The sequence below is a fragment of the Arvicanthis niloticus genome, chromosome 2, assembly GCF_011762505.2.
Source record: "Arvicanthis niloticus isolate mArvNil1 chromosome 2, mArvNil1.pat.X, whole genome shotgun sequence".
In the NCBI taxonomy this organism is placed as follows: Eukaryota; Metazoa; Chordata; class Mammalia; order Rodentia; family Muridae; genus Arvicanthis; species Arvicanthis niloticus.
This window is the reverse complement of record NC_047659.1, coordinates 90,982,944-91,008,534: the sequence shown is the minus strand read 5'-3', so window position 1 is coordinate 91,008,534 and position 25,591 is coordinate 90,982,944. Positions and strand designations below refer to the sequence as shown.

The following is a 25,591-nucleotide window of genomic DNA, read 5'->3' as shown; positions in this document are numbered from 1 at the left end:
GTTGAGAATCCTAGATTGTCCACTCCCCATAAGTATCTTTCCTCTGGCCCATTCCAGTGCTACAAATGTTTTTAGTAATAATAATAATAATAATAATAATAATAATAATAATAATAATAAAACAACCTTTCTAATTCTTCAGTTCTCTGAGGGAATGTGAAGGAGTCTAGAACTGAGGAAGAGTGAACCAGAGGTGAAGGGGAGGAGGCTTGAGTCACAGAAGCTGAATCTTTGAGTTTTATTAGGAAGGGTGTCCACTGTAGTGTAGGAAGTTAGACCAGTAAGTCTATATACCTGTGAAGGACAATTCTGGATCGGCAAAGCCACTTGAGAAGAGCTGGGCTGGGGGAGAAGCCCATTGTTTCCTTCCCCTCCTATAAATTAGTGTCATTCAGCTCTGGGTAACAGGCTTGTGCGGAAGCCAACTCCTGATGTGCTGCACCCCCTTAATGGATGGCACCTGGTCCTGCAGGACCATGTGAACTGCCCGCCCAGCGGGGTTCCAGTCTCTTGCCGGCATGCATGGTGGGGATGCAGCCACAGGTCCACATCTGTCTGACCAGCTGGCCCACGTTGAGGGAAAAGGGCCCAGCCTCATCTCTCAGCCAGGCTGGCCAAGATGCCAATGAGATTGTCCAGCCCCAGCAAATAGCCGTCCTCACGATTGCCCTCCTCCCAGGGCCTCCGATGATCCAGGATCTGGCCATCGGGGAGAGGCGTGGTCTTGCCAAAATCGATGAGCCACACACCAGCACGATGGCAATGGTCATGCACGAAGAGGAGTGAGCTGCCAATCACCTGCCGACCCCCATGGCAGTCAGGCCTCAAGCCTTTCCCAGAAACAGTCCCCTTTCCCATTTTCAATCTTATAAAGCACAAACCCAGCCCTGAGCCCACCCACCTCTTACCTCGTGCTGTCTAAAGAAATCAGAGATCTCCAGGGTATCCCGGATCTGCTGTAGGCGGTTCAGATACCTCCTCTGGAAGAGTCAGAGTGGACAGATTAATTTCACACCAAGGCGGCTCTGCTGACTCTGAGAAGCACCATGCATTTATTTTAACTTGCCTAGCAAATACTGTAGTGGCTCACACAGGAGAGGAGGAAAAACCACAAGGGAAGTGCTACCACTAGGGGTAGCACAGGTGAGGACACTAGCCAAGAGGCGCCGCCCGCCCTTGTAAACAGGCGCGTCCAAACCTCAGGGCTCCGGGAGCCTGCGCTCACCAGCACTTCAGCATCTCCTTGCATGAATTCCTCAAAGACTCGAGTCACTTGCTCTCGGCTTCGTGTAGTTTTGAAATCAGTGCTGCAAGATCCATCGGCTTTCTGAAGGAGGTGGGCAAGGAGGGTCAGAGACCAGGACCCATCTGAGGGGAGAGAGGATCATGCAAAGGGCAGTGGTACCTCCCGGGGGCCTTAACCTCTGGGGATCAAGAGATAAGGTTACTAGAGGGTGTCTCTTGGTGACGGTTGAGGCAGGAGGGCAGGAGCACTAAAGTTGGGGCAGAAGAAAGGCCATGCAAAGTGAGGGGAGCCTGACCCACCTTGATGCCCTCGATACGGAAGCCGAGTGTAGTGCTGGAGCTGATGCCTTCACGCCACTGCATGTAGCGTGGTTTGGTAACGGCACGCTGCGCATGCTCCTCCTCAGTAGGTGCCTCAGGGTCCACTGCCAGCATCTTCTTATACATGTCCTTCCGAAGCTTGGGCCGTTCTCGGGCTTTGGTCAGCTCCTCTTCCAGGTAAGTTCTGTGAGGTGCAGGTAGGAGCCAGGGCATGTGATCTTTTATCCCAGTCCTTGGTTCCCCCGACTGATTCTGCCTGACAAAGAGAGGGGACACGAACCTGACACCCATCTTGCAGTCAAGCACACAAGGTCCATCGAAGCCATCGAGCAGGTCCTGTAACTGCAAGTAGCTTTCACCATCCCGCTCGACTACGCCATGGAAGGCGGGCACACACCCACGCAGCACGTCAGCCATCAGCCGCACCAGGCAGTAGTGTTCAGGCTCTGAGCTGCGCTTCAGAATCAGGCCGCTGGTGCCCGCAGCTTTGAAACTCCCTGCACAGGGGCACCAGTTAGAGCTACCCACGCCTTCCTGTCGCAGCAACCTCACCCACCTGCAATGATGCTCACCTGTGTGCCCTGCTAACTGCACCCAGGAGTAGCGCCTTTTGAAAGGACTCATGACAGGCAGATTGACCATGGTACGGATCTTCTGCCAGTGGCTTTTCTGAAAGCAACAAGTCCAGGTCTGCAAGTCATCATCTCAGTGATGTCCCTCTAGAGCAGGAATTCAACTTGGCCTCACCCCACTAGAAGCAGTTAAGGTTTTTCATCCATGCATTTGCTACCCACTCACTCAGCAGCTACATACCCATAGAAAATGTATTGCAAGCCAGTGTGGCATGTACTAAGACAAGCAGAGAAAAGGTCGTTCTAGCTACTCAAATAGTCTGAAAGGAGCCAGGGATTTAGCACCAGAAGGCTCAGGGTTAAATCTAGCTCTACCATTGAGTGGACTCTGTCAAGGTTTTTGAACTTAGTGAATATCAGAAATCACTTGATGCTGATTGTGAGATCTATCACAGGGACATCTTGAGTAAGCCAGGGATGGAACTAAAAGTCTGCATATCTACCAAGGCCTAGGAAATGCTTCTGTGTATCATTTTTCCTTCATCTGTGAAGTGAGGAAACAGTTATGCTTTCAGCACTATTGTAATGAATGAACTGAGTTTGAATCTCCTCATCCAACTGCTGGAGAGAATTGAGCCAAATTTAGATACTGGACTTACTCACCTGGAACCTGGTAGTCTCACTTAGGAGGGCACACCAACCACAACCAACCCTTCAGGCAGGACCAGGGAAGGGAGGCCAGCCTGCCAGGGCTGTGGAAAGAATAGCCCGAGGCTCCCCGGGACCTCTAGCTGAGCCTTTGATCCCACACACTTACTAGACACAAAGCTAAAGCCCAAGGCATCCTTGGCTATGATCTGGATCAAGAAACCTAAGGTCTGACCAGGAAATGCAAAGTAGAAGGCCTATTGTCTCAGAGAAAACCGCAGGTAAGTGTACCTATTTGGGGTGTTATCTCTTGCCTCATGGCCATTACTCTATGCTCAACTCAATCCCAGCATTTCCACCTTCTACCTCAAACTCAGCAGTCCTGTGTCTGCTCTTTGACATATGCAGGGGCTGACTCCTGTATCTTGTTTGCAGCCTTGTCCCATTGATGCTTGTCTTCCTAGAACCCAGGAACCAGCTTCATTGCCAAAGGGAAGAAATGAGGAGGTAGCTTAAGTGGCAGAATTCTAGTGACCAGAAAGCCTTGCCTGTGGAAGAGGTGGGGTTGGTGACAAGGCACTGGGTAGAGACTGAGCAGTCGCTTTAAGTCCTGGCTTCCTTCACTTCCTAGCTCAATGATCCAAGCAAGTGCCATTTCCTCAGTGAGGTGGAGGTGGAGCGGCTGCCCTAACACGAGCCACCCCACCCCACCATTTACTGACTGCTGCAGCATCCCTGATCATCTTCCCACGGTCAACACTGTTCTCACTTTCCCAACATGGCACACTAGGGCGTGATCACATGTCCAATCCCCAGGGATCTGGGGGTGTAGCCAGAAGCAGCCCACTAGAAACATGACATCTTTCAAAACTCCTTTCATAAGTCTTTAAATACATACAAGGTTTGCATTTTGCTGCATAATAAATCTAAGTTTTATTATAAAACTCCCTTCCTTCCAAAACCTCAAGTAAAATTCCAGAAAGGTAATGCATGGAGTATACATCCCAGACCTCTTCTCTCACACTGAACTTGAGAATTCTGATGATCTTGATGCCCGTACACAGCATGAATATGAGATCAGTCCCACTACACAAGGAAATCAAGTTAGCATCCTCATGCCCTGGTTCCAGACTCCCACTTATGCTCCTGATCAGCCCAACTTCCTCACTGTGATCCAATCATCTTGCAGTTTTTATACCTTGGTTCTAGGGGATCAAATGGGACACCACATGACAGACAGTATTATGAAGGTTTTAATCTCTGAGGTGGGCCTAGGGGCCTCCTCTTCCTTCAATGGTGAAAGGCTTGTGTGGTTGGAAAGCCTAACAAAGTTTTGAGGGAGGGTGTGGCAAGAATGAACTTAGGCAGGGTACATTTAGTTCTGTAGTCATCCTGGTGGGAGGCCCGGCTTGGCCTGTGAGAGAGAACTTCACTAGCCTTCCTTTTGGAGTTTTGTGTTTTCTTTCTTTCTTTTTTCCTTCCATTCTTTCCCAGATAGGGTTTCTCTTTTTTGTGTAGACCTGGCTGTCCTGGACTGTTCATTCTGTAGACCAGGCTGGCCTTGAACTTAGAGATTCAGAGATCTACTTGCCTCTACCTCCCGAGTGCTGGGATTAAAGGCTTGTACCACCACACCTAGCTGGGGTTTTGTGATTTCAATGAAAGCACTGTTCGAGGCCAGCCTGGTCTACAGAGTGAGTTTCAGGACAGCCAGGGCTACACAGAGAAACCCTGTCTCGAAAAACCAAAAAAGCACTGAAGGCTCAATTGAGGCCTCACAAAAGCCAGTTCATTGGACATGGTGGCACATGGTTGTAGTCCTAGCTACTTGGGAGGATGGAAAAGGAAGATTATGTGAACCCCAGGAATTTGAGGCCAGGCTGAGAAACATTGAGATAGGTGTTTTAAAATGTGTATGTTACCACTTGGTGGACTGATTAATATATGATAACAGTATCAACTTGTCCCTGAGCTGATATGAAATAGGGCTATACCCAACTCTCCCTGCCTTGGTTTTGTGGATCTTGTATAAACAAAAAGCAGCAGATTCTAACTGTGCAGGTAACAAAGCTTTCCTGCCCATCATCTCAGCGGAGCCTTCGAGACAGCTCCTGACGTTTCTTATAACAAGGTGTAGCTCTCTTTTCGATAACTGATAAGGTCAAACTTGGATCCAGTTGATGTAAGTGCTGTGGGAGCCGACTCACTGCCTGCTTCCCTCTGAAGAGTGCCTCCTTCTGCAAGGAACACAATGCACTCACAAACAAGTAAAAGCAAACAGCCTGTTAGACAGTCACTCTCGGGTTGGTGGGTGGGTGAAGATTTTGGTTCATAAACAGCATCAGGGAAGATATGGCCCTCCCCTCCCTCCAAGGAGAGACTGTTTCCACCAACTATACGCTGCCTGGACATTTGGTTTCCAGTATGTCCTGATAATGACAAAGGAGGCCCCTCTGATAATTTCTCTTCCCTTCATAAGCAGGGACTTGCTGTGTCCTAGCCTTAGACCCCTTCCTTGTCTAAGCTCTGCGTGGAAGCCTGTGGACATCTGCTCCTTACATCATTGCAGACAGCCCATTCCTTTGCTCTGTCTTTAGTTTCCTTCTCATTCTCTGCCTCTATAACAAAGGTTCTCAATCTGTGGTTCTCAACCCCTTGGGAGGGACAAACAAATCTTTCACAGGAGTTGTCTGACCATCAGAAAACACAGATATTTATATTATGATTCATAACAGTAGCAAACTTAGAGTTATGAAGTAGCAATAAAAATGTTATGGTTGGGACCACCACACAGGAGGAACTGTACTAAAGGGTTGTAGCATTAGGAAGGTTGAGAAATTTCAATCCTGGTTGAAATTTCTGCCAGCCCAACACCCTCTCCATGTTCCAATTGTCCTATCAAACTAGCACTCCCTGTGGTGATGGTGGGGAGAGCAAGCAATTTAAATTCACTAAATGATTTGCACTAAGGTATAAGTGACCCACGACTTCACCTTCCCATGGGCATTTGCTTTTTAAAAAGGAAGTCTGTTAACCTAAATTCTGCTCTATAATTAGTGAAAAATTATGTGTGGGGGTTCTGAGTCCAGGAGGGGACAGCATCCAGGTCTCCTTACCTAGCCTGAGTTATTGAGAGAATAAAATCAGATGAATAAGAATCAAAACACCTTCTCTTCTGCTAGGGTCACTCTCACAAATGTCTGAGGAGACAGCCAAGGCCTTAGAGTCTCAGAACCTGCCCTTGGAGTAGGTCTCCTGCGTCTCCCTTGGTTGTTCAGCTTCTCTTGTTCCTGAATTTTCCTTCTGTCAGAGAAAAGGCCACTGGAGGGAGCAAAGCTGCCCAGTCAGCCCTTCATGTCCTGCTCTGAGCAGCTGTACAAGCGCCTAAGAAGTAAAGGAAAGGTCATAGAGCCTGAGTGAGACAGGCAGAACCGTAGGTCAGGTGTGAGATGCTGGGCTGGCTAGGCAACAGCCCTAGAATGCAGGCACCATATCTTTCCCCAGTGCATCCTTAACAGTCAGAGGGACCCGCTCTGCTTCCTGACCAGGGAAGCCCTCAAAGGCCGCCTGAGCAAGCGTGCTGTGTGTGGGGCCTGTGTGAGGCAAAGTCCGCTCCAGGCCCTTCCACGCAGACGCAGGCAACCTCTGTCAACAGCTCCAGGCTTATCTGCAGCTCTGGAGCTGTTTGCCTTCGGGGAGGCCCTGGCGGGCTGGGGGTTGGGAAGCCTGGGACACAACCTGGGAGTTTGAACGGCCCTGAGAGGCCATCTGGACCTACTCCCGCAGGCTCCCGGAGAAGCAGGCCCAAGGTGGGAAAGGAAGATGAAGATTTGCAGGGAACGGCTAGCTTGGGCTTCTCCTGGATGTCCTGACCCCTACCAGAGCTACCTACACTGGACCCAGATTTAGACTGCGAGTCCTCCTCCGCACAGCCTCTCCCTGAGCACTTTTAGGGGGTCCCGGCGGGAGGAACAGGGAAGCGGGCGTGCCTGCGCCCCAGCCCGGGTCCTCCCGGCTCTGGCTCTCACCGGTCGCGCCCTTCACGGGGCCCGCCTCTCGAGTGTCAGAGATTAGAGCAGGGGAGTGGCCGATCTAACGTTTGGGTTCTTCAGAGGTCCTCCCACTGCTCACAAGCCACGGTCTTGGGGGAGCCTCGGCGACATTCGCCTCAGTTCCTAGTCTAGAGTCGCCCCAAGAACGACCACCGTACCCGATCGATCGTACTCTGACTTGTCAGGACGAAGGGCTCAGCGGACTCGTGACTGAGTCCCCTCCACCCCCCCCACCTACACCTGATGGCCGGAAGTGGGGGGACGACTACCTTGCTGTGAGTCCCCCCACCCCCTTTTCTTTTTTGTATTGTAAGTCTATGAGTCAGAGTGCCACTTCGAGTCGTTACACTGTCTCCCTTGCTCGGTCCAATCCCAGTGTGCAGGGATGCCGGTTCCAGAAGGCCCAGGCCACACCTCAGCGCTCTTCTCAAGGCGTCTAGGCAACCTGGGCGCGCGTCTTACTCTCGAAGTCGCCAGGATCGGGCCTTCTGGGCAGAGCCGGGCGTTCCCGGTCTTTCTCTCTCTCTTTCCACTCGAGGAACGCTTGCGTAAAATGCATCTAGAGCAACGCTGCACAGTCCACAGGCAGTTAATTTAGTTATCTGGCCATGGTTAAAACAAGGGAGATTACTGAAGGAGGTTCGCAAGTTCAAGGCCTGAATGGACTATAGACTGTGTTTCACTGTAACTTGGCAATTTAGTGTCAAGGGAAAAGGGCTGCGGATGTAGTTCAGTGGTGGTTGTGCTTGCCTACCGTGTTTGAGGCCCTGAGTTCAACCTCCTTCCAGTCAAGGAGGGTCATACCACAAATAATGACTTCACCACACACTGGTCGGTGATATCTGACCGTTGAATTGGCCCGGGAACATTCATACTACTACAGACAGAGACTAGCAAGCTCCTGTCGGCCTCAGTGTACCTTGCCCACTTAGGAGCCAGGGCGAGGAGGGGGCGCAGCAGGTGGATCTTGGTTCCGCTCGGTTCTAGCGCCGCGCCCCTCCCTTCTCGCGTCCACGCCTCGTGCGCGCGCCGGGGAGCAGACGGCAGCGGCTCCGGAGCAGAGCCAGGAGCTCCGCTCCACTCCCACTCAGGAAAGGGAAACCGTGGCAACGGCGGGGGTGGGGCCGCGGCACCGAGAGGGGGAGGAGAGAGAAAAGCTCACGCGCCCCTTTCTCTCTCAGGGCTCCCGGGGCAAGGCTACCCCGCTCTGATCTCTCCAGCCCTACCTGACAGTTACCCAGGTATGCCCGCCGACCCGCCGGCTCCCGCTCCGTGGGTCGCGTACTCCTCAACCTCCTTTAGACGCCCAAGCGCTCAGCTACCATCGCCTGCCTAGTCCCCCAAAAAGAACCAAGGCGAGAGGTCGTCCTGGGGTCCCTCTCCGTCCCCGTGTCCCCTGACCCCCGCTTGGGCTCTCGGCGGGGGACGCAAGCCGGTCAGAGCAGAGCAGGGAGCCGAGTCCCCGGCGCGCAGCCCCCGCTGGCCCCGCCCCCGCGGCCCGTACCTGCACCACGTCCTCGCTGGTTTCCAGCTGCACGTTGCCGCGGCTCCGGCTCTCGCTGTCGCTCAGCAGATCGTCCTCCGAGTCCTCGAGCAGCGACGAGGAGCCGGTGGAGGAGAGGGACGAGGTGGAGAGGCGGCGTGGCTGCTGCAGGTGCGACCCCGCGGCTGGGAGCCAGTTCCCCTCCCGGTCCGGCGGCCCGGGGCTGGCCGGGGCCACATCCTCCTCGCTTGTCACAGTGAGCTGCGGGATCACCGGGGCAGGGGCAGCACGCGGGAGCCCGTTGGGCACTTGTCCCCCACGCCGCTTGGCCCCGCGGGCCCGGGGCTCCCCAGCGGCTGCTGCGGCGGCGACTGCGGCGCAGCGCGCCTCGAAGAGCAAGCGCAGCTCCCCGACGCTCCGGCGCGGAGCCCGCTCCAGCCCGGGGCTGCAGGGCCCCGCGCCCCGTGGCCGCGCCATGCCCGTCGGGCGCCCGGGCAGGGTCATCTCCCAACACCGGAGCCGCAGCCGAGCCCACCAGCCCGCGGCGCGGCGGGGACTGGAGACGCTCAGCGCCCGGGGCTTGGGACTGCCCCGGGGCGGAGCCTCGGCAACGCCCGCCCGGCCCCGCCCCGGCCGGGCCGCGCCCCCCGCCCACTCCTTTCACTTTCTGAGAAAGCGCGGGCCTCCCGGGGCCCTCGCAGCTGCAAGAGGCTTGCAGTGTCCGGAGTATCACAGGGAAGACGTAGGTCCGTCCCCGGACTTATCTCACGACCTGCCCTCAAGGAGGCTGGAGGGACCTGCCCCGTCCCTGAGCCTGTGCCCTCCCGAGGCTTTTGAGGGATTCCTTCAGTGCGAACCAGAGGTCTTGACCTGCACAGGAAGAAGCTGCGCCCGTTCCTTCACACGCTTCTCTCGGGCTCTTTTCCGTGTTCCAACCTTCCTGGTCAAAGTCTTTTTGAGTCTCTGGGGCTTTTCTCTGGCCTGGGCCCCTTAATCTGGAGTTCAAGGCCGTCAGCCACCCAAGGAAGCCACACCCCAAGGCGTGCGCCTAACTAGAGTCTGGCCAGGGTCGAGCTGAGACTGCTCCCCACCCCCATCCCCCCCGAAGCTCTCTACTTCCCAGCGGGCAGAGAACAAGGTCAAGAGGCGGAGCCTGACTTTCTCCAAGTATCGCAAGCCAGTCCAGGCCTGCATTTCCACCGCCCCTCTCCAGCCCCCCACTAGCTGGAGGTGCTGTTTATTCTCCTCCTCCCCCTCCCCGCCCCTTCCTTTGGAGCTTTGTGGCTTCTAAAAAGAGTCCTTTCGCCTCTCTGAACTGCTGATTCTCCATAGTGGAACTGCCAACTCTGTAGGGTTGCTGTGAGAGTAAACTTTTAGGGATGGGTGCTGAGTGCGTAGCTCAGTGATAGAGCACTTGCCTAGTGTGTGACAAGTGCTGGATTCCATGCCCAGCATGAAAGGAAGGAAAAAGGTTTGATACTCCAAAACGCAAGTGCTTTTTGGTGTTGCAATAAATAGCCAGTGCCTCAGGCCACCATATCTTAGATGGAAATACAGGCTCCTTCTCTCCATTTCCCTATCTGTGAGCAGAAGAAAACCCCACATGGCCTAGAGTTGTGGCTGCACACTGGAAAGAGAACACTGATGTGGTTCAGAGTCCTTCTTGTCATCTCTGGACGGGCCTGCGGACTCTGCTGGTGCTCAGCTGAACTGCAAGGCTACTGTGAGCAGAAGGCAGAATTTTCTGCCTTCCCCTAAAAGGATTGAGGGCCCTCTCATTGAACACCTAGAGCCTGGGATTGTTGGTGGCAGGCCCAGGATTATGTTTGCAGCTTGTCTTTTCTCTCTTCAGCCAGAATTTAACATGGTCCAGGAGAAGTGAGTGGGAGAGGGAGAAGAAGAACCTTTGGCAAAGAAAAAAGTTCCCTAGGTGACCAACAGAGAAAAGAGGAGGAGGAGGAGGAGGAGGAGGAGGAGGAGGAGGAGGAGGAGGAGGAGGAGGAGGAGGAGGAAGTGGTGTGTGGAAGGAATGAAAGCAAAAGAGAAAGAAAACCACATGAGTTTGAACACTTGCCTCCTCCATGGAGAAGTCAAGAATCAGCGTGGACACGAGAAACTGGACACATTTTCTGGGGCAGAGATGTGTGTGTCTGAATGTTTGAGTCCAGAGCTTTGCCAGCCTGTAGTGGGGACTTCAGAGGAGCTGTCCTCTGTGGGACCTGACATAGGAAATAGGAAAAGGGAGGAGGGAGCATGTTGCTGGGCACCTGTGTGCCAGGCAGCAGCGTGTGGGCAATGCTGGAATCGTGGGCTGAAGGTCTAGCCTAGCTGCTGAGAGAAAACCCAGAACAATTCTTTTTCTTCTTGTATCATGGACTCGCCCAAGTCTTAGGTCTACCGTAGCAGGAACCAAAGAATGCTGCTGCGGGCTATGGCGAATGCCTATGCTACCTTTGCTAGGACCAGGTATTCAAGCCATCCATCCATGCATAATTATAAGGTGGCCGGCCTGGGCTACGTAAAAACGTAAAAACGTTTCTCAACAATAACAACGGTATGTGCTGTCTAGGTGGATGGATAAGGACAGCAGGGAATGTGTGAACTGAGAGCAGGGGCTGCCAGTACATCCCATCCCACTTACATCACTAAAGGAAAGAGGGAAGGGACTTCCCGGAATGCTGGTTAGGGCACTTCCTAAAACTACAGCTAGGGAGTCCAGACTAGGCCTCTGACTTCTATCACTGTGTGTTATGTTAAATTTCTCCCTCCCTCCCTCCACCCCCTCCCTCCCTCCCTACTTTCCCTTCCTCAAATTTCTTGATATAAAATCTCATTCTGGTGTCAGGCTGTCCTGGAACTCACTGTGTAGACTAGACTGGCCTCAAACTCACAGAGATCTGTCTGTCTCTGCCTCCCAAGTAGTGGGTTAAAAGCGTGTCCCTCCATACCTAGCTTGCACTCACTAAGTAGTCTCTCTTGTCCTCAAGCTCTGGGCAATCCTCCTGCCTGAGCCTTTGGGTGCTGGGATTATAGGCATGCACCACCACAGCTGACAGGCTTTGTTCATTAAGGAACTTCTAGTTCTTTATACAATCAAGCAAGAGTCTGGTTCCACCTACTTCAGGCAGAAAACAGAAGGAACATACTGAGGCAAGACCTGGATAGGTCATAATAAACTAATAAATGGTAAACTTCCAAGTCTAGTAATCCTCCTGCCTCAGCCTCCCAATACCAGGGCCTCAGATATAAGCTACCATGCCCAGCTTCCTCCACTTTTTGTTGCTTGAGAGAAGGGATGTGAAGGAAATCAGTTTATGAGTGTGGTGGGTGTGGCCTCCTGTGTGTTGAGAAACAAAAGGGCTGGAAGGAAGTGAGGAGCATAGAAGAGTGTGTCTAAGTTTTGGGGGCCCTTGAGGGATTGCTCTGAGCTAGGCCACGGGAGTCAATGCTGCGCTGCTTTGGCCACAGACCAGCTTGCTGTCATTGGAAACAAAGTATTTTTTTTTTTATTTTTATTTTTTATACAGAATCTAGATATGTGGCCTAGGCTGACTTTCAACTTGCATTTTTTTAAAAGAATTTATTTATTTATTTTATGTAAGTACACTGTAGCTGTCTTCAGACAGCCATATGAGGGCATCAGATCTCATTATGGATGGTTGTGAGGCACCATGTGGTTGCTGGGATTTGAACTCATGACCTCTGGAAGAGCAGTCAGTGCTCTTAACCACTGAGCCATCTCACCAGCCCTCAACTTGCAATTTTGATTCAACCTCCTGAGGGCTGGGATTGCAAGCATGTACCATCACACCCAGCTTGCAACCTGTTTTCTTGAGGCACATCAGTGGGATAGTCCTCCTACCTTCAAATAGTGGGTGCTAAGGTGCCTGAGTCCTCTCTCTGTTGCTTAGCCATCTGGACTCAATATGTGTGAGGGCTGTGTTTCTCCTGGAGGGCAACAGCCATGGGACGAAAATATAGGAAAAGGTGAGGCCTGGAAATGGAATGAGCAAAGTGAGAGGTGTGTGTGCATGTGCGTGCGTGTGTGTGTGTGTGTGTGTGTGTGTGTGTGTGTGTGCCCAATTTATCTCTATCCTCTGCCTCCACTCCAGGTGCTGAAGCAAAATTACTGCTCATTACCCCCACGTCTATCTGGTCCTGCGCAGTTTCTAAAAGCGTCTTTAAATTAAAAAACAAAACAAAACAAAACAAAACAAAACAAAAACCCAAAACCTTTATTTTGTGTGTATGGGTCTTTAGCCTGCATAGCTGTGTACCATGTGGGAATGTCCAGTGTTCACAGAAGCCAGAAGAAGGCATCGGATCCATTGGGATTGAAGTTACAGATAGTTGTGAGCTGCCATGTGGGTGCTGGGGATTAAACCTGTGTCCTCTGTTAGAGGACTCTCATTGCTGAGCCATCTCTCCAGCTCCTCTAAAGCTCTGTAAAACAAACGGGGGAGGGGGGGGGCAAGAAAGCATACACTCTTGAATGAGGGACTCCTTACTCTGAGACTCTAGGTCCTCCTCGGTGGAACTAGCTCAGTGTTGGAGGGGAGGGATTAGGATATCATTTTCCTCTAGTGGGATTAGTACAAAAATTCATTCTAGTAACATATGCCCTAGGGAGCTTGATCCTTCTAAGAGACTGCTGAGCATAAGACTCCAGAGTTCTGTGGCTCACTGAGCAAATGCCTACTGAGTAGTTGCAATGAACCGGACATTGTGCTGGATGCAAAGGTTATAAGGATACGAATGGCTCTATTACTGGGCGTGATTATTATTTCACATTTTTATAGAAGAAAACCACACAGGCGCCATCCAGAAAACTGACCATAGGACACTACAGGGCTTCCTTTACTGTTTGCAATGGGTCCTCAGGGGAGCACTGTGAACCTTGGTCTCTCAGTTTCTTTACCTTTTTCAAACATTCTTAAGTGGTCACTCTGATGTTTGGCTATGCCCAGTGCATTATAGAAAGAGGGCTGACCTGGACCCAACCTCAGCTGTAGGGTGGGGAAGAGCAGTCCTTCTGGAAGGGGAAATGTACAGGGTGTCTTTCTTGACAGTTCCAACCTCTGATACTTCTCAGCTCTGGGTTTCTTCTCTTCTCTAGCAATCTGTTGCATACAATAGCTTAGCCTTTGTGGCAGTGTTCTGGAATAGCCAAAATGATAGCAGGGCTGACCTTCTATAATCTGTCACTCTTGTCTAAAACAAAATGTACCACCGTGCCTGTGTATGTGATGTTATAGCAGTCTGTCCTGACACACTTCAGAACCAAGGTTTGCTGTCCCTCAAGGGGCCTGTGTTCCTATGAGTCTCCTGAGGACAGGTAGCTGTGGAGCCTTTTATAGTGGCCAGCGACTTAGAGGTGATGACCTCCCAGAGGGCCTTCAGTCAGGGACTCCAGAGTGTGAAACCCAGGCTGCTCAATCCCCACCCATGTATGCTAGTGATGTACTGAGTCTGCCTACAGTAAGTGCTGACTAGGAAACTTCCCTGTATCTCCCAGTGAAAGAGTAGGAGATGCGGCTCTCAACTAAAACCCAGTTCTGGCAGGTATGACCTTCACTCAGGGGGCCTCGTGACAGAGTACACAGAACATCAGAAGCAGGAACCTTGGAAAGCTGCCATTGGCCCAGGGTCCTAGAGGCTAGGGTCCACTACAGGTGAGTTTAGGCCATACTGGCTAGTGTCAAGACTCCCTTAACACCAGGGGTGCCTCAAGCTTGGGGGAGGGACACCGTGCAAGTGCTCACAGGTGCTCACTGCGGTGGAGCCGATCCATTCCAGTTGTTGCTCATCCTCCAGTTGTGCTCCTACTTGGGCTGCCAAGACACAGGACCCATCAGATCCCTTAGTGCCAACGGGCCAGCTTCACCCTATGCAGCCAGCCACCAGCCGAGCTGAGCTTCTAGAATCCAACAGACAGGAAGCCTGGGCTTTTAATGCTGCGGGCGCGCCCTCGACAGGACATTCCCCAGTCCCTCCCGCTGTGCATTCGAAGTGTTTGGGATCAGAAACCCTGGACCTGTCTGCTCGATCAAGGATGCAGCTTGATCCTTTCCCCATTTATCAGCGTTCTAAACACCACTGTTTAAGAGAAACTTGCACTTTTGGACAGGGCTTCGATATAGTTATGGGAAGAACCGGAAGTTTGATGAGATTCTATTTTTTCTGGCTTGACTTCCAATACTCTTGGTCGTTTATGGATGGTGGTGTATATTGGAAGGCCAGAGGTAATGACAAGGAAGGGAAGTGAGGCCTCTGGAAGATTCCCCAAGCCAGACTGGCTATGTAGCTGAAGACAACGACCTTGAATTTTGTCTGTCCAGCCTCCACCTCCTTGCTATTGGATTGCAGGCATGTGCTGATGGGGATTGCATCCAGAGTCTTGTGTGAATGCCCAGCAAACTGCCAATTTAGCTACAGCTGTTTTGGTGGTTGTGCTGGAATTAAAGACATGGACTATCATGTCTAGCTCATTATCCATTTAAAAGATGAGGTACTGTGTCACAGAGACGAGGGCTATCCCTAGGGATTAAGAGGTAGTGCTAGGAGGTGAGTACCAAGTGCTTCCTCTGGCCCTTGGCTCTTAGGTGCAGAGCAGGCTCAAGTTCCTAGATGTGCCTGTGCTCCAATGGATGGGTATTACCTCAGGCAAAGAAACAGCATTCAAAGTTTCACCCACAAGGACTGGGGCAAGACTAGAACAGCCTCATAGCTACAGTGGACCTTTTACTAATTAATGTTGCTCCTTGTAGCTCGCAGTACAGCTCAAGGAAACCCAGTGTCAGCCTTTGGTTTTTGTGATCATGCAAAAAAACATCTTGAGCTGGGTTTGTGGCTTTTTGGCTTATTAGAGCTCTTAGGCCATTCAATGAACAGTCTCCTCTCCTGAGAGAAGCTGATACAAAGTTAACCATCTTTCTCCTTCTCTCCATTGTTGTCTGATGTGCAAGTGGCTGCCCCACAGCAACCAGACACTGAAAACTAAGTGGCTTGATTGTCAACTCATTCTCTGCTTTAAAGGGCTCTCTGTACCCAACAGTCAGGCAGTGGTAACAAGTTTGATGTGCTTGTAGGTCCTACCTTGTCAACACCAGGCAGCCTTGAACTGGCTTTTACCATCTCCGCAGAGGATGACTGTAGTTTTTTGTTGCTTAGTCAACACAGGTAAAGAAGTATGATGCAGCCTTAGCACTGTGGAGAGCCCTCACAGGTCTTACCTGTGTAGGGCAGGATTGCAGATCAGCTAGACTCAATCCCTGGCTATCCTGCTCCATACAGGCAGGCAAAAGAACTGTGCCTGGGTCATGAGCAAGCTGTTAGGAGCAGGCTTTCACTACGGCCACGCAGCGCATTCGGCATACATATATATGCTCATGTGGAGCTCACGCTGGGTCAGGGAACTACCATCGTGAGGATGTTGCTTAAGGGTTGAAGACAGCCATTTTCATTCTGGGGATGCAGAAGCTAGAGTGGACTTGGGCAAAGGAGAGGTTCTTGGGGACTTCTTATGGGTGCCACTCAAGATGCAAGCTTTGGACCAAATCTGATCCCTTGTTAAAATGCCATCGAGTTTATTTACAAATATATTTACAGATTGAGTGACAAGTCAGGACTTCACAGAAAAATAAAAACAGATTTTCTCTGTCCCTGTCAGAAATCAGACAGACAACAGATCTACAGACAGCATGAGCTAGGCATATGGACACTGACTCTTCCCAGAACTGAAGGGTAGACAACAGCCTTGGGTGCTTTGCCCTTCAACACTAAGTGAAGTTGGGGTGATGGAGGGGACACTGAGGGTATTCACCAGCAGAAGAAAAACTGTGACCCACCAGGAACCCAGTTGGTGGAACAAAGCAAATGTCCCGTGAGTGGCTGAGATCCTGGCTCAGAGGTCCCGCCATGGCTGAGACTGCAGATAGGTGCTGACTGTTGACTGGCATCAGCAGACAGGCAGGTCAGTTGCTGGGTTAACTTTTGCTCTTCTTTGGTGGGCTTTTCTCCCTGCCCCATGCTTTGGCATCTCAGCAGCTGCAGAGGGGAGTGGTAAAGGGGCTACAGTGTGTGGCATTTTTAATAAAAATTTTATTACACAGCCATTATGTCATTGACACTTGTCCAAATCCAAATAATATTTAGATACAGATCTACATGTGGGTCAGGATGACTCCACAGAGTATATGGATTCTACGATTTTATGTCCTTTAAACAAGAAGGAAAAAAAGTCCAAGTGACATGATAGGAGAGGTCCCAGCAGCTCCAGGAGTCTGCTAGAGGGCAGGCGGCGTTCAACAGTCTGTGATTCCCCATTTACGAAACAGTCTATAAAGAGCTTCAGAAGGGTCAATGGACTCTTCAAGTATGTATGGTTGCAGCGAGTCCATCACCACTCCTTTGCCCAGCTCTGCCACAGCTACAACAAAGCTGGATCACAGGCCACACTTTCCAATTCTACAATCGCAACACTCCTTTAAAACCATCCGTTGTTGCTTTTTAAAAAGTAAAAATGTAAACTAAGATAAAGCAACACCGAGGCTTTACTCGATCAGAAGAGCTATTTTGTCCATTCTTTGTTTAAATACTACTTAATTCCATGATTTCCCATCATCCCTTCCTTATACAAAAGTCAGTGAAGTGCAGAGCAGAGCGAATCCTCAGCACTGTGTGGAGGTCGGCGGCTCTCAGCCGTTTCTTTAGCTTACTGCTTGCTGGATATCGGCAGCTGTACTTTGTTCTGGAAAAATTTGTTAAATGCCACTTTATTTACAGTTGGAGCTTTACACCTGAGAATGATTATCAAGCAGTCAGCTTATTTCTTTTCAAACGTCTCATAACAACATACACACCTCTTTGCTGGCTTTGCCGTAGCTGCACAATATATATATATGCTCACCACATATATATGCACACACGCGGACATACAACGGGCACACACACCACTGCACATGCTGGTAGCATTTGCAACTTACACCTTGTTTGCTCTCCACATTCATGTTGAATTATTTCTTAAAAAAAAAAAAAAAAAAAAAAAAACCAGAACAAAATGTTATTCTTGCCAAACACTAGCGTCACTAGGAAGAGACAGGAACAGTGGGTGGGGACGAGATGTGCTACGTTCAGTCAAGAAGCTACAGCTGCCTGTGGAAGGAGCGAGAGCCTCTGGCTGCCCTCCCTGGGACCTGCCATGAGCTTCCTGCCCACCTGCCAGAACACAGCCTATGGGACAAGGGGGCTAGAGGGGAGTTTCCTGTGGGGCAGGGCAGCGCTAGGGTATCGGGAGGGAAGTCACACAGCTACAGCAGTCAGGCCTGTTTAGTAAGAAGAATCACATTTAATCAGTTTCTTTCTTGCAGTTTCAGATGCTCAAGTACAGCTCAAAAAAATCTGAAACAGCTGTAGACCCATGACAGACTGATACAAAGAGTACTGCATTTTAAAAAATGATAAAAAATACACACACACACACACACACACACACACACACACACACACACACACGCTCACTCAAATTAGGCCCCCTCCCTCCCCATAAATGTACACTTTTTGGAAACTAAACTGGTTTTGAAAATCCCTCTTCCATGGACACAGGAAGAGGAGAAAGATGAGAGGGAAGGGGACGGCAGCCAAGTCTCACTCTCTGCAAGGGTTAGGGGCCAAATGTTCAGTGGTCCGGCCCAAGGCAGCCTGAAGAGGAGACTTGAGTGCTGCCGCAACTGCCACCAGGGGCTGTAGCAAGAACCCCAGCTCCATGGTAATACTGAATGTGCAGACTGGCTGAACTGTGCTAGTCACAAACCAAAGCAGGTGGGGAGGGCAAACACAAACCTAAAGACATGAAAGAAGCCCAACCCACCCAGACCCACTGGGTAGACAGAGCCCGAGGTTGCTGGGAGATGGTACAGACAAGGAAGGTCTATACAGCAAATGGTTTATATTACAATGACTGGCAGTTTAGAGTCTCTTTCCAGTTCCACTGCTGCTCCAGCCCAAAGAGGGCAAATCAAAGGAAAAGAGGGAAGGTGGGACAATGGCGGGGCATGCGGGGTTGGAAGCAGCAGGCTGGAGTGCTCAAATAAGCCCCCGTCGTTTTTTGTAGTCTTCTAAGTTCAGAGATCTCCTTGGAGCTCCATCCTTGGCTGGTGGGGCCTTGGAGGTGATGGCCAAAGCTTTTGACTCTGGGAAAGAACAAACAGGCAAACTAAGGACCTGTACAGAACTTCTGATTCTGGCTTCATTTCTTCAGGAAGCCTTATTGACCGAAGCCTGCTCTTTCTCAAGACTGACCTGTGGCCTATCTGACTTTAGCTCTATGGATCACAGTGAAGCAGGGACCTCTTCATCCCCTTCTCCATAATCAAGACTCCAAGCTGAGAGATTCACAAATCTGTCTGGTCCTTGGGGCCCTCCCTCTGAGCCCCAACACACACCCACCTGAGCTTGGAACCTGTAAGTCAATCTTCACATCAAAATCATGTACTTTGAACAAGTCTTCTGAGAGGTCACTGGCTGACTTAGAATTCAAATCTTTATCCTTTCCTTGTCCCTGCAATGAGACAAGGAAACAAAACATAAGACATAAATGCAGGGGGCTGGAGGATGACTCAGCGGTTAAGAGCACTTTCAGAGGACCTGAATTCAGTTCCTAGCACCCACATGATGGTTCATAACCATCCGTAATTCCAGTTCCAGGAGATCAGAAACCTTCTTTGGACTTCCCAGGACATCAAGTACATCATGGGGTGGCTATACATCAATGCAGTCAAAATATTACACATAACATAAAATAAATAAAATGCAAATAGTCTTCAAGAAACAGTAGCCACGGATGGTCAAAGGGTTCACTCAAGATCATGTGACTTTTATAATGAGCCTCCCACCTTTTCCATGTATGCACATGTGCAACACACATGTGGAGGCCATACAATGACTTTGGGTGTGTAATCTTTGGAAAATCTACGTATCTCCTTTCAGACAGGATCTCTTATTGGCCTTGAGCTTACCAATTAGACTACTATAGCTGCCCAGGGATCCTCCTCTGTCTCTTCAGCACTGTAATCACAGACCTAAGCTACTATGGTGAGCATCATTTTTTCAGGACAGGGTTTTTCTCTGTGTAGCTCTGGCTATCATAGAGCTCTCTTTGTAGACCAGGCTACCCTGGAACTCAACAGAGATCTACCTGCCTCTCTGCCTCCTGAGTGCCAGGATTAAAGGCATGCCACTATGCCCAGCTATGTTAGGCATTCTTACACAGGTTTTGGGGATCAAACTCAAGTCTTGATTCCGAACTCATGTTAGGGAAGAATTTTCACACTGAGCCGTCTCCCTAGCCTCCTACCTCCTTGCCAGTTTTTTCTAAAAACAAACAAACAAACAAACAAACAAACACACAACACACAAATACACACAGAGAGAGTTTTAGTTTTTAATTAAAAATTAAAAAAAAAAAAGTGTGGTCCTTGTGGGTGGAACTCGGTGCTTGAGCTTGCCAGGTATACTTTCTCCAACTAAGCTATAATAATTTCCAACTCTAAGGCCCTTTTCAGAGACCAGGAGACGTTATGGATAAAAAAGCCTTCTCTCCTGGAGCCTTTCTAAGCTTCAAAGCAAACAGGAAAAGGAAAACCTGTCTATGGCATGAGTTGAACGAGTGGGCTTAGGATAATAGTCCCCCTTCTGACCCAAGATTTTGAGGCATTCATGGGTTAGTCAAGGAAACATCTGAAGTTTTTTAACATCAGCCTTCACCTCCTGAGTGAAGCACTATGGGCATGAGCCACCCTCCAGCCCCCAGTTTCAAGTTGTACTGGGCACGATACAGTAAGTGAGCACTCTACCAGCTGCCACATCCCTGGGGTTTCATGTAACTCAGGTTGGCCTCCAAACTTGAACTTTTAATAATTGTTTCTTCACATCCTGAGTACTGAGGAGACACACACACAGGAGGGTCCCTGCAAGCGCAAGCCCAGCCAAGGGCACAGAGTAAGACTGTTCAGGGAACAGAAAAACAAAACCAAGAAACAAAGAAGCAATAAATGAGCCTCTCTTGGATTGCCACTTTTGCTTTCACTGTTACAACTGTCTGACTCTTACTTGTTAATGGTTCCTTCTAATTACCCTGTAAGGGACACAGGTCACACACTTTTCTACATGAGAAAACCTGCCACCGAAGTACAGAATGCAGTGTGACCTGAAGACACAGTCAAGGTCTCATTAAGAAGTAGTTTAGGATGGATCACAATTCAGTACCATCGATTACACTCTTAAATAATATAACAAAGGACTAGGAGCACTTCCTGCATCCCTGCGTGTACAAACATTAGACCTATAAAAAGCCAAGGTGGCCTGTTGAGGTCCCAGCCTGCAGTCTAGCTCTGAAACCTTAGGTACTTGCCTTGCTCATTTCCTTTGGAGCATCTGGTAACACTCCAGAACCATATTTTGCATTGAGCTGGGCCAAAATGGCAGCCTGAACAGCTGGGTCCCTGGACTGGAAGAGAAAATTCATCAATTATTTTAACAACTTCTTAACATTCAGAGTCCCATGCCAGATTCTTTCCCATTTACTCCCACTAACATCAAACATACTACAGAGTGTCCACTAGCAGGTCAAGTCAGTAGGAAAGCACAATTAAAACCTTTAAAACATCCCAGTTAGGCCCCAATGCTAACCAACATATACAAGCGGTGCACTCTAGTATGAAAACCTTCAAAATCTAAAAATTTGTGCCCCCCATCATGGTGCTATGGGTGGAAAATCCCACATCTGATTTTATGTACTGTCCAAGCCAGGTACTAAAGGTATGGTTAAAATCACCCTCAGGTATACATCTCCTCTGTAGACCCCAGTCTCATTCCTGAGATATCTCAATAGTTTTTGCAATTATTTCTAAGTCTAAAATTACCAATGCTTCTAGCCCCAAGCACTGTGATCAGGGATACTCGTCCTATGCTAATAATCTGTTGTACTGAAGATATATTCGGTACAGGGCGTTAACTCCTAGGTTTTTACTACCTGTACGCCCTATAGAAAGATAAAACAGACAGAATCCACACCCAAGCTTGAGGCACACAAATCCCAGCTAGAAAAACATTATTTTAAACTTCTTTATTAATTTCCAGATGGAATTCATTTTATGTCCTAGAATCTAGGTCCTCTTCAAGGCACTCACATTGGAGACGATGGTGGGTTTGCACTGCCGCCTGGTGAAGGGGTCCATCTGCTGGTTTCTCATGTTGTGACTTTCAGCCTAAAACAGAAAGCATGCATTAGCTCTCCTCCCCCTCCTCTCGTTCATCATAAGCTTACATAAAAATAACATTTTTCAACGAGCTAGGAAAAAATTCAAAAGCTGTCTGTTCTTTTCAGTGATAAAACACTTGCCAAGCACACTTAAGACCTGAGTTCAGGGCTGAGCTCTGCAGAACAAGAACAAAAAACAACCCCAAAAGAATAGACTCTGGATCAACAACCAACCCCCACCCCTACAGAATAGGTAAAAGAACAGGAACTAAAACTCCCCTTAACAAAACAGATACAGGAGTAGCAATGGAACCTCTCCTAACAAACTAGATATAGGAATAACGTCCCCCAACAGCTAGAGGAGCAAGAACCCAACCCCCTCTATCAAAACAGATACAGAGCACAACACCCACCCCCAAACAGATATTGGCAGAACAAATATCCCCTAAAAGAACAGATACAGGAGCAACCACCAAACACACCCATGCACCCCAATAAAACAGATACAGGTACAACAATCATAAAAACGAATGTAAGACAAACAAGCCAGGAGACTGTTACTCTGAATCACAGTTACAGATGCTGCAAGCAGACATGAGGTAGCGCACTGTGCTGAGAGTACATGTCATTTCAATAATTTAAAACAGACATGGACAACAGACAAAGAAGATTTTATTTTTAACTTAGTTTGTTATCTGGGGAAGTGCATGCCTGCCACAATGTATGTGTGCAGGTCAAAGGGCAATTTTTTTGAGTTGGTTTTCTTCCTCTACCTCTATGGGCTCTAGGGACTGAATTCAGGGCACCAAGCTTGCATAGCAAACACTCTTATCTGCTAAGGCATCTCAGTGGCCTTAATTTTATTTTATTTTTTTAAACAGGGCCTTATATAACCCAGACTGGTTCTGAACAGCAATGCAGCTGAGGCTGGCCTTGAACTCCTGCTGCCATCGCTGAAGTGCTGGCATTACAGGTGTGTGCCATCATGCCGGAACTCCTACCTGTTTTAACTCAACTTTTTTTTAGTAATCCATGTGAAGTTTAAAACTCACCACCAGAGCCTTCTCAGACTCCACAATGTTCCACTCCCGATTCCGTTGGTTGATGTAGCTATAAGGTAAGAGGAGTCAGTCAGTGGGCTGTGAGAGGGGTGGACAGGATGGAACTTCTATACCCCAGAGATCCATGGGGTCTGTGTAACATTCACTGTCAGGGTCCTTACCAAAACAGGATTAGTAACACACCTGATAGCAGATATGTTCTTGGTCCGCTGGCGATCCAGGGCCTCTGCCCGCTCCTCTAGCTCATTTAGCTGGTCTTGGATTTGTTTGGCTTTGTCCTGATCCCCCAGGTCTTCAGCCATGGCCTGCCCAGAGAGACATGCCTGTTACTGATCTCTATTAAATATCCTGTACAGCACAGGTAAGGCACCTCATATAATAAACCCATAATAGGAAATGTATAGAAATAGAAAAAAAAAAGTACTTTACAAAGACAAGGCATCATTTTTCATCCTGTAGGAACACCTACCTTCCCATTAGTTACTTAGCTCAGGGCCCCACATGATAATGATGTAACATTAATCTTTAAGAATATAGGCCCATATAACTGAACTTCCATAGCTATCTCCATCCTATCCTGGTGGATGGAATAGAAAACCACCCGTAATAGTGGGGTTCACAATACAAACAAAACAAAGGGATAGAAAATGCAGGAAGACGGGAAAACAAGGTTGATTGTATTTCCAGGAAGGAAAGCTGCCTGGGTTCTCCAGAATATCCTGTTGCTTATCACAGAGCTCAGGCTGCTCGCCCAGTCCTACCATCACTTAGTCCGAAGCAGAGGATGGATGGATGAGTGTGATTTCTCCATCTTAACAAGACAGACAAAGGGGCTTGAGCATAAGTCCTTACCTTTTCCTTTAGCAGCTGAGTCTTCTTCATAGCATAGTTTGGTGGAGCTTTTCTGAACCTTTCTTTCTCTTTTACAATCTGTACCAGAAAAGAGACACCAGCACTGAGGTATTTCCACATTACGTTTGTAGACAGGCTAAGTAAGAGACCATTTTGGAGGTAAGCTACTAGCTAAAGGGGACTGCTTGTCCTGTAGCGGTGTCACACCTCAGAGGGTGAGCAAATTCTTTACAGGGGACACCATGCTGCTTCTGGGGTCATGGGATTCTGGGACAATCTGAAGAAGCATGCTCCCCAAAACAGCAGCAGCACAAAGGCATGGAATCGTAAGGCTAGCCACTGTCCAAAAGAACAGAGATCCAAGAATTGTACCAAAATGTTTTAGAGGAAAAAAGTTCTAGAAGGACCAAGCCTAGGGAAATACACATCCTAATAAACTTAAGTCTATGTAGTCTCATTGTAGATAACACTGTATAGAGAAAGGTTTGATAACGTATCAATAACAAGAGAGTAATAATCCCTTTAATTTCTTAGATTGCAGAAAATGACAAGTCTGACCTTTTCCAAACTGGATCTTAAAGAAGGACCAGCTTCTGAGATTCGGGTTTCTTACCTCCTCAATGTCCTGATCATTGAATTTATAATTGAGAGCTTCCTTAATAGATAATTCCTTTTTATTGATTTCATCTAGTGTGGGCAACTGCATGCCAGCAGAAAACATCTGAACCAAAATATAAGAAAAAAGCTATCAGTAAGGGATTTAGGAAAGAAAATGTTTATAAACAACTGCTCACCAGTCTAGCCGCTTACCGCTTCTTTCCACTTCATAAATTCACTTTCAGTGAATTCTTGGTTGGACACAAACTCTAGGCGGAACACTCGCTGATCATTGCCATGCCTACATAAAAGAGAGACAGCATCTCCAAGAATGTGTATGTTGACTGTAACCAGCTAGGCAACCATACCTGACTGTATAGATTATCTGTGTTTGTGTGTCTTAATACTGGCTACCCTCTCAATTACCAAGGAGACATTAAAACTGTAATGCTAAAGCACCAACTAGGTCTACTAAGCCCAAACTTCTGGGAGTAAGAACCAGACACAGTACCAACTTCCCAGAGGTTGTTTCAATGGGCATCCAGGATTGAGCTCACAAAACTCACAGTGAAAGCCTAGGAGGGCTTCAGAAGTCCGCTTACTAAAAAATCCTTCAGAGCCCATCAGTGTCAGGTGAATGTACTCTGCTTAGTTTCCAGAATGAACAGAACAGTGTTTCTGATGAGCAGTGCCTTTGTAAAGTTTGGTGACTCAGTAACCATACTCTTAAGAGATATCTCTGAACACTAGCTCAACAGGCTCTTTTTGATTTCTTCTTTATAAAAAAAAAAAAAATTTTTTTTTTAAATAGACATTGCCCATAAGTATCCACTGTATGCCCCGGGAGGCTAGAAATGGAGTCATAGGTAGTCATAGCCACCATGTGGGTGCTGGAGATTGAACCCAGGGCCTCTAAAAAAAAGCAGTAAGTTCTCAAAATCTGAGCCATCTCTCCAGCCCCTCAGCCTGCTCTTATTAAAACAAAACTGTTAAGCTTATTTGTACGTGTGTGTGTTTTTACAATTCCAAGTGTGTGTGATGGAGGACAACCTGCAAGATCAGTACTCTCTTATCATACACACTCCAGGGACTGAACTCATGTCATCATCCCCAGTCTTGGTGGCAAGTCCCTTTATCCTCTGACCTGTCTTGCCAGCCCTCAAACCCTTCATAAACGAACCAGAAGGGGTGTGGAAGGAGGATTTGGGAGGGTGTATCTATTACTTGCTATTTGCTATGGATCCTAGCAAATTCCTTTTATACCTTCTGATAAGTTTTTTAAAATTGTTGGAGTTCAGGGGGAAAAGAACCGGAATTTGAGTATCTGTCATCTCCTTTATCCTAATGTCAAGAACAGTGCCAGGCACAGAGTAGATATTCAGGAAATGTACTGAGTACATGAAATTTCCATTTCACTGATGAGGAAACTAAGTCTAGAAAGCTGACCACTTGTGTAAAAGGAGAAGCTCGTGATGAGAGCCAGGATCAAAAAGAAGCAAGTC

At 48.7% G+C, this 25,591-nt stretch overlaps 2 protein-coding genes across 2 annotated transcripts in view; both read right to left on the bottom strand.

Annotated features, from left to right (window-relative positions):
• Positions 1-224: 224 nt before the first annotated feature.
• Positions 225-8,936, bottom strand: Itpka (inositol-trisphosphate 3-kinase A). The gene is made up of 7 exons (XM_034495851.2): positions 8,343-8,936; positions 2,139-2,235; positions 1,847-2,063; positions 1,546-1,750; positions 1,226-1,327; positions 909-980; positions 225-798 (listed from the first exon to the last, which is right to left on the bottom strand). The coding sequence occupies exons 1-7, from the start codon at positions 8,823-8,825 to the stop codon at positions 595-597; spliced, it is 1,380 nt and encodes a 459-aa protein (XP_034351742.1). The 5' UTR covers positions 8,826-8,936; the 3' UTR covers positions 225-594.
• A 7,463-nt stretch (positions 8,937-16,399) lies between these two features.
• Rtf1 (RTF1 homolog, Paf1/RNA polymerase II complex component) overlaps positions 16,400-25,591 on the bottom strand; it is a 56,631-nt gene continuing 47,439 nt past the window's right edge. The window contains exons 10-18 of the mRNA XM_034495422.2: positions 24,303-24,390; positions 24,106-24,213; positions 23,493-23,570; positions 22,824-22,945; positions 22,632-22,689; positions 21,509-21,586; positions 20,731-20,826; positions 18,768-18,879; positions 16,400-18,511 (exon numbers count right to left, since the gene is read on the bottom strand). Of these exons, the coding sequence (XP_034351313.1) occupies positions 18,405-18,511; positions 18,768-18,879; positions 20,731-20,826; positions 21,509-21,586; positions 22,632-22,689; positions 22,824-22,945; positions 23,493-23,570; positions 24,106-24,213; positions 24,303-24,390 (847 nt within the window). The 3' untranslated portion in view covers positions 16,400-18,404. The remainder of the gene's footprint in view (positions 18,512-18,767; positions 18,880-20,730; positions 20,827-21,508; positions 21,587-22,631; positions 22,690-22,823; positions 22,946-23,492; positions 23,571-24,105; positions 24,214-24,302; positions 24,391-25,591) is intronic.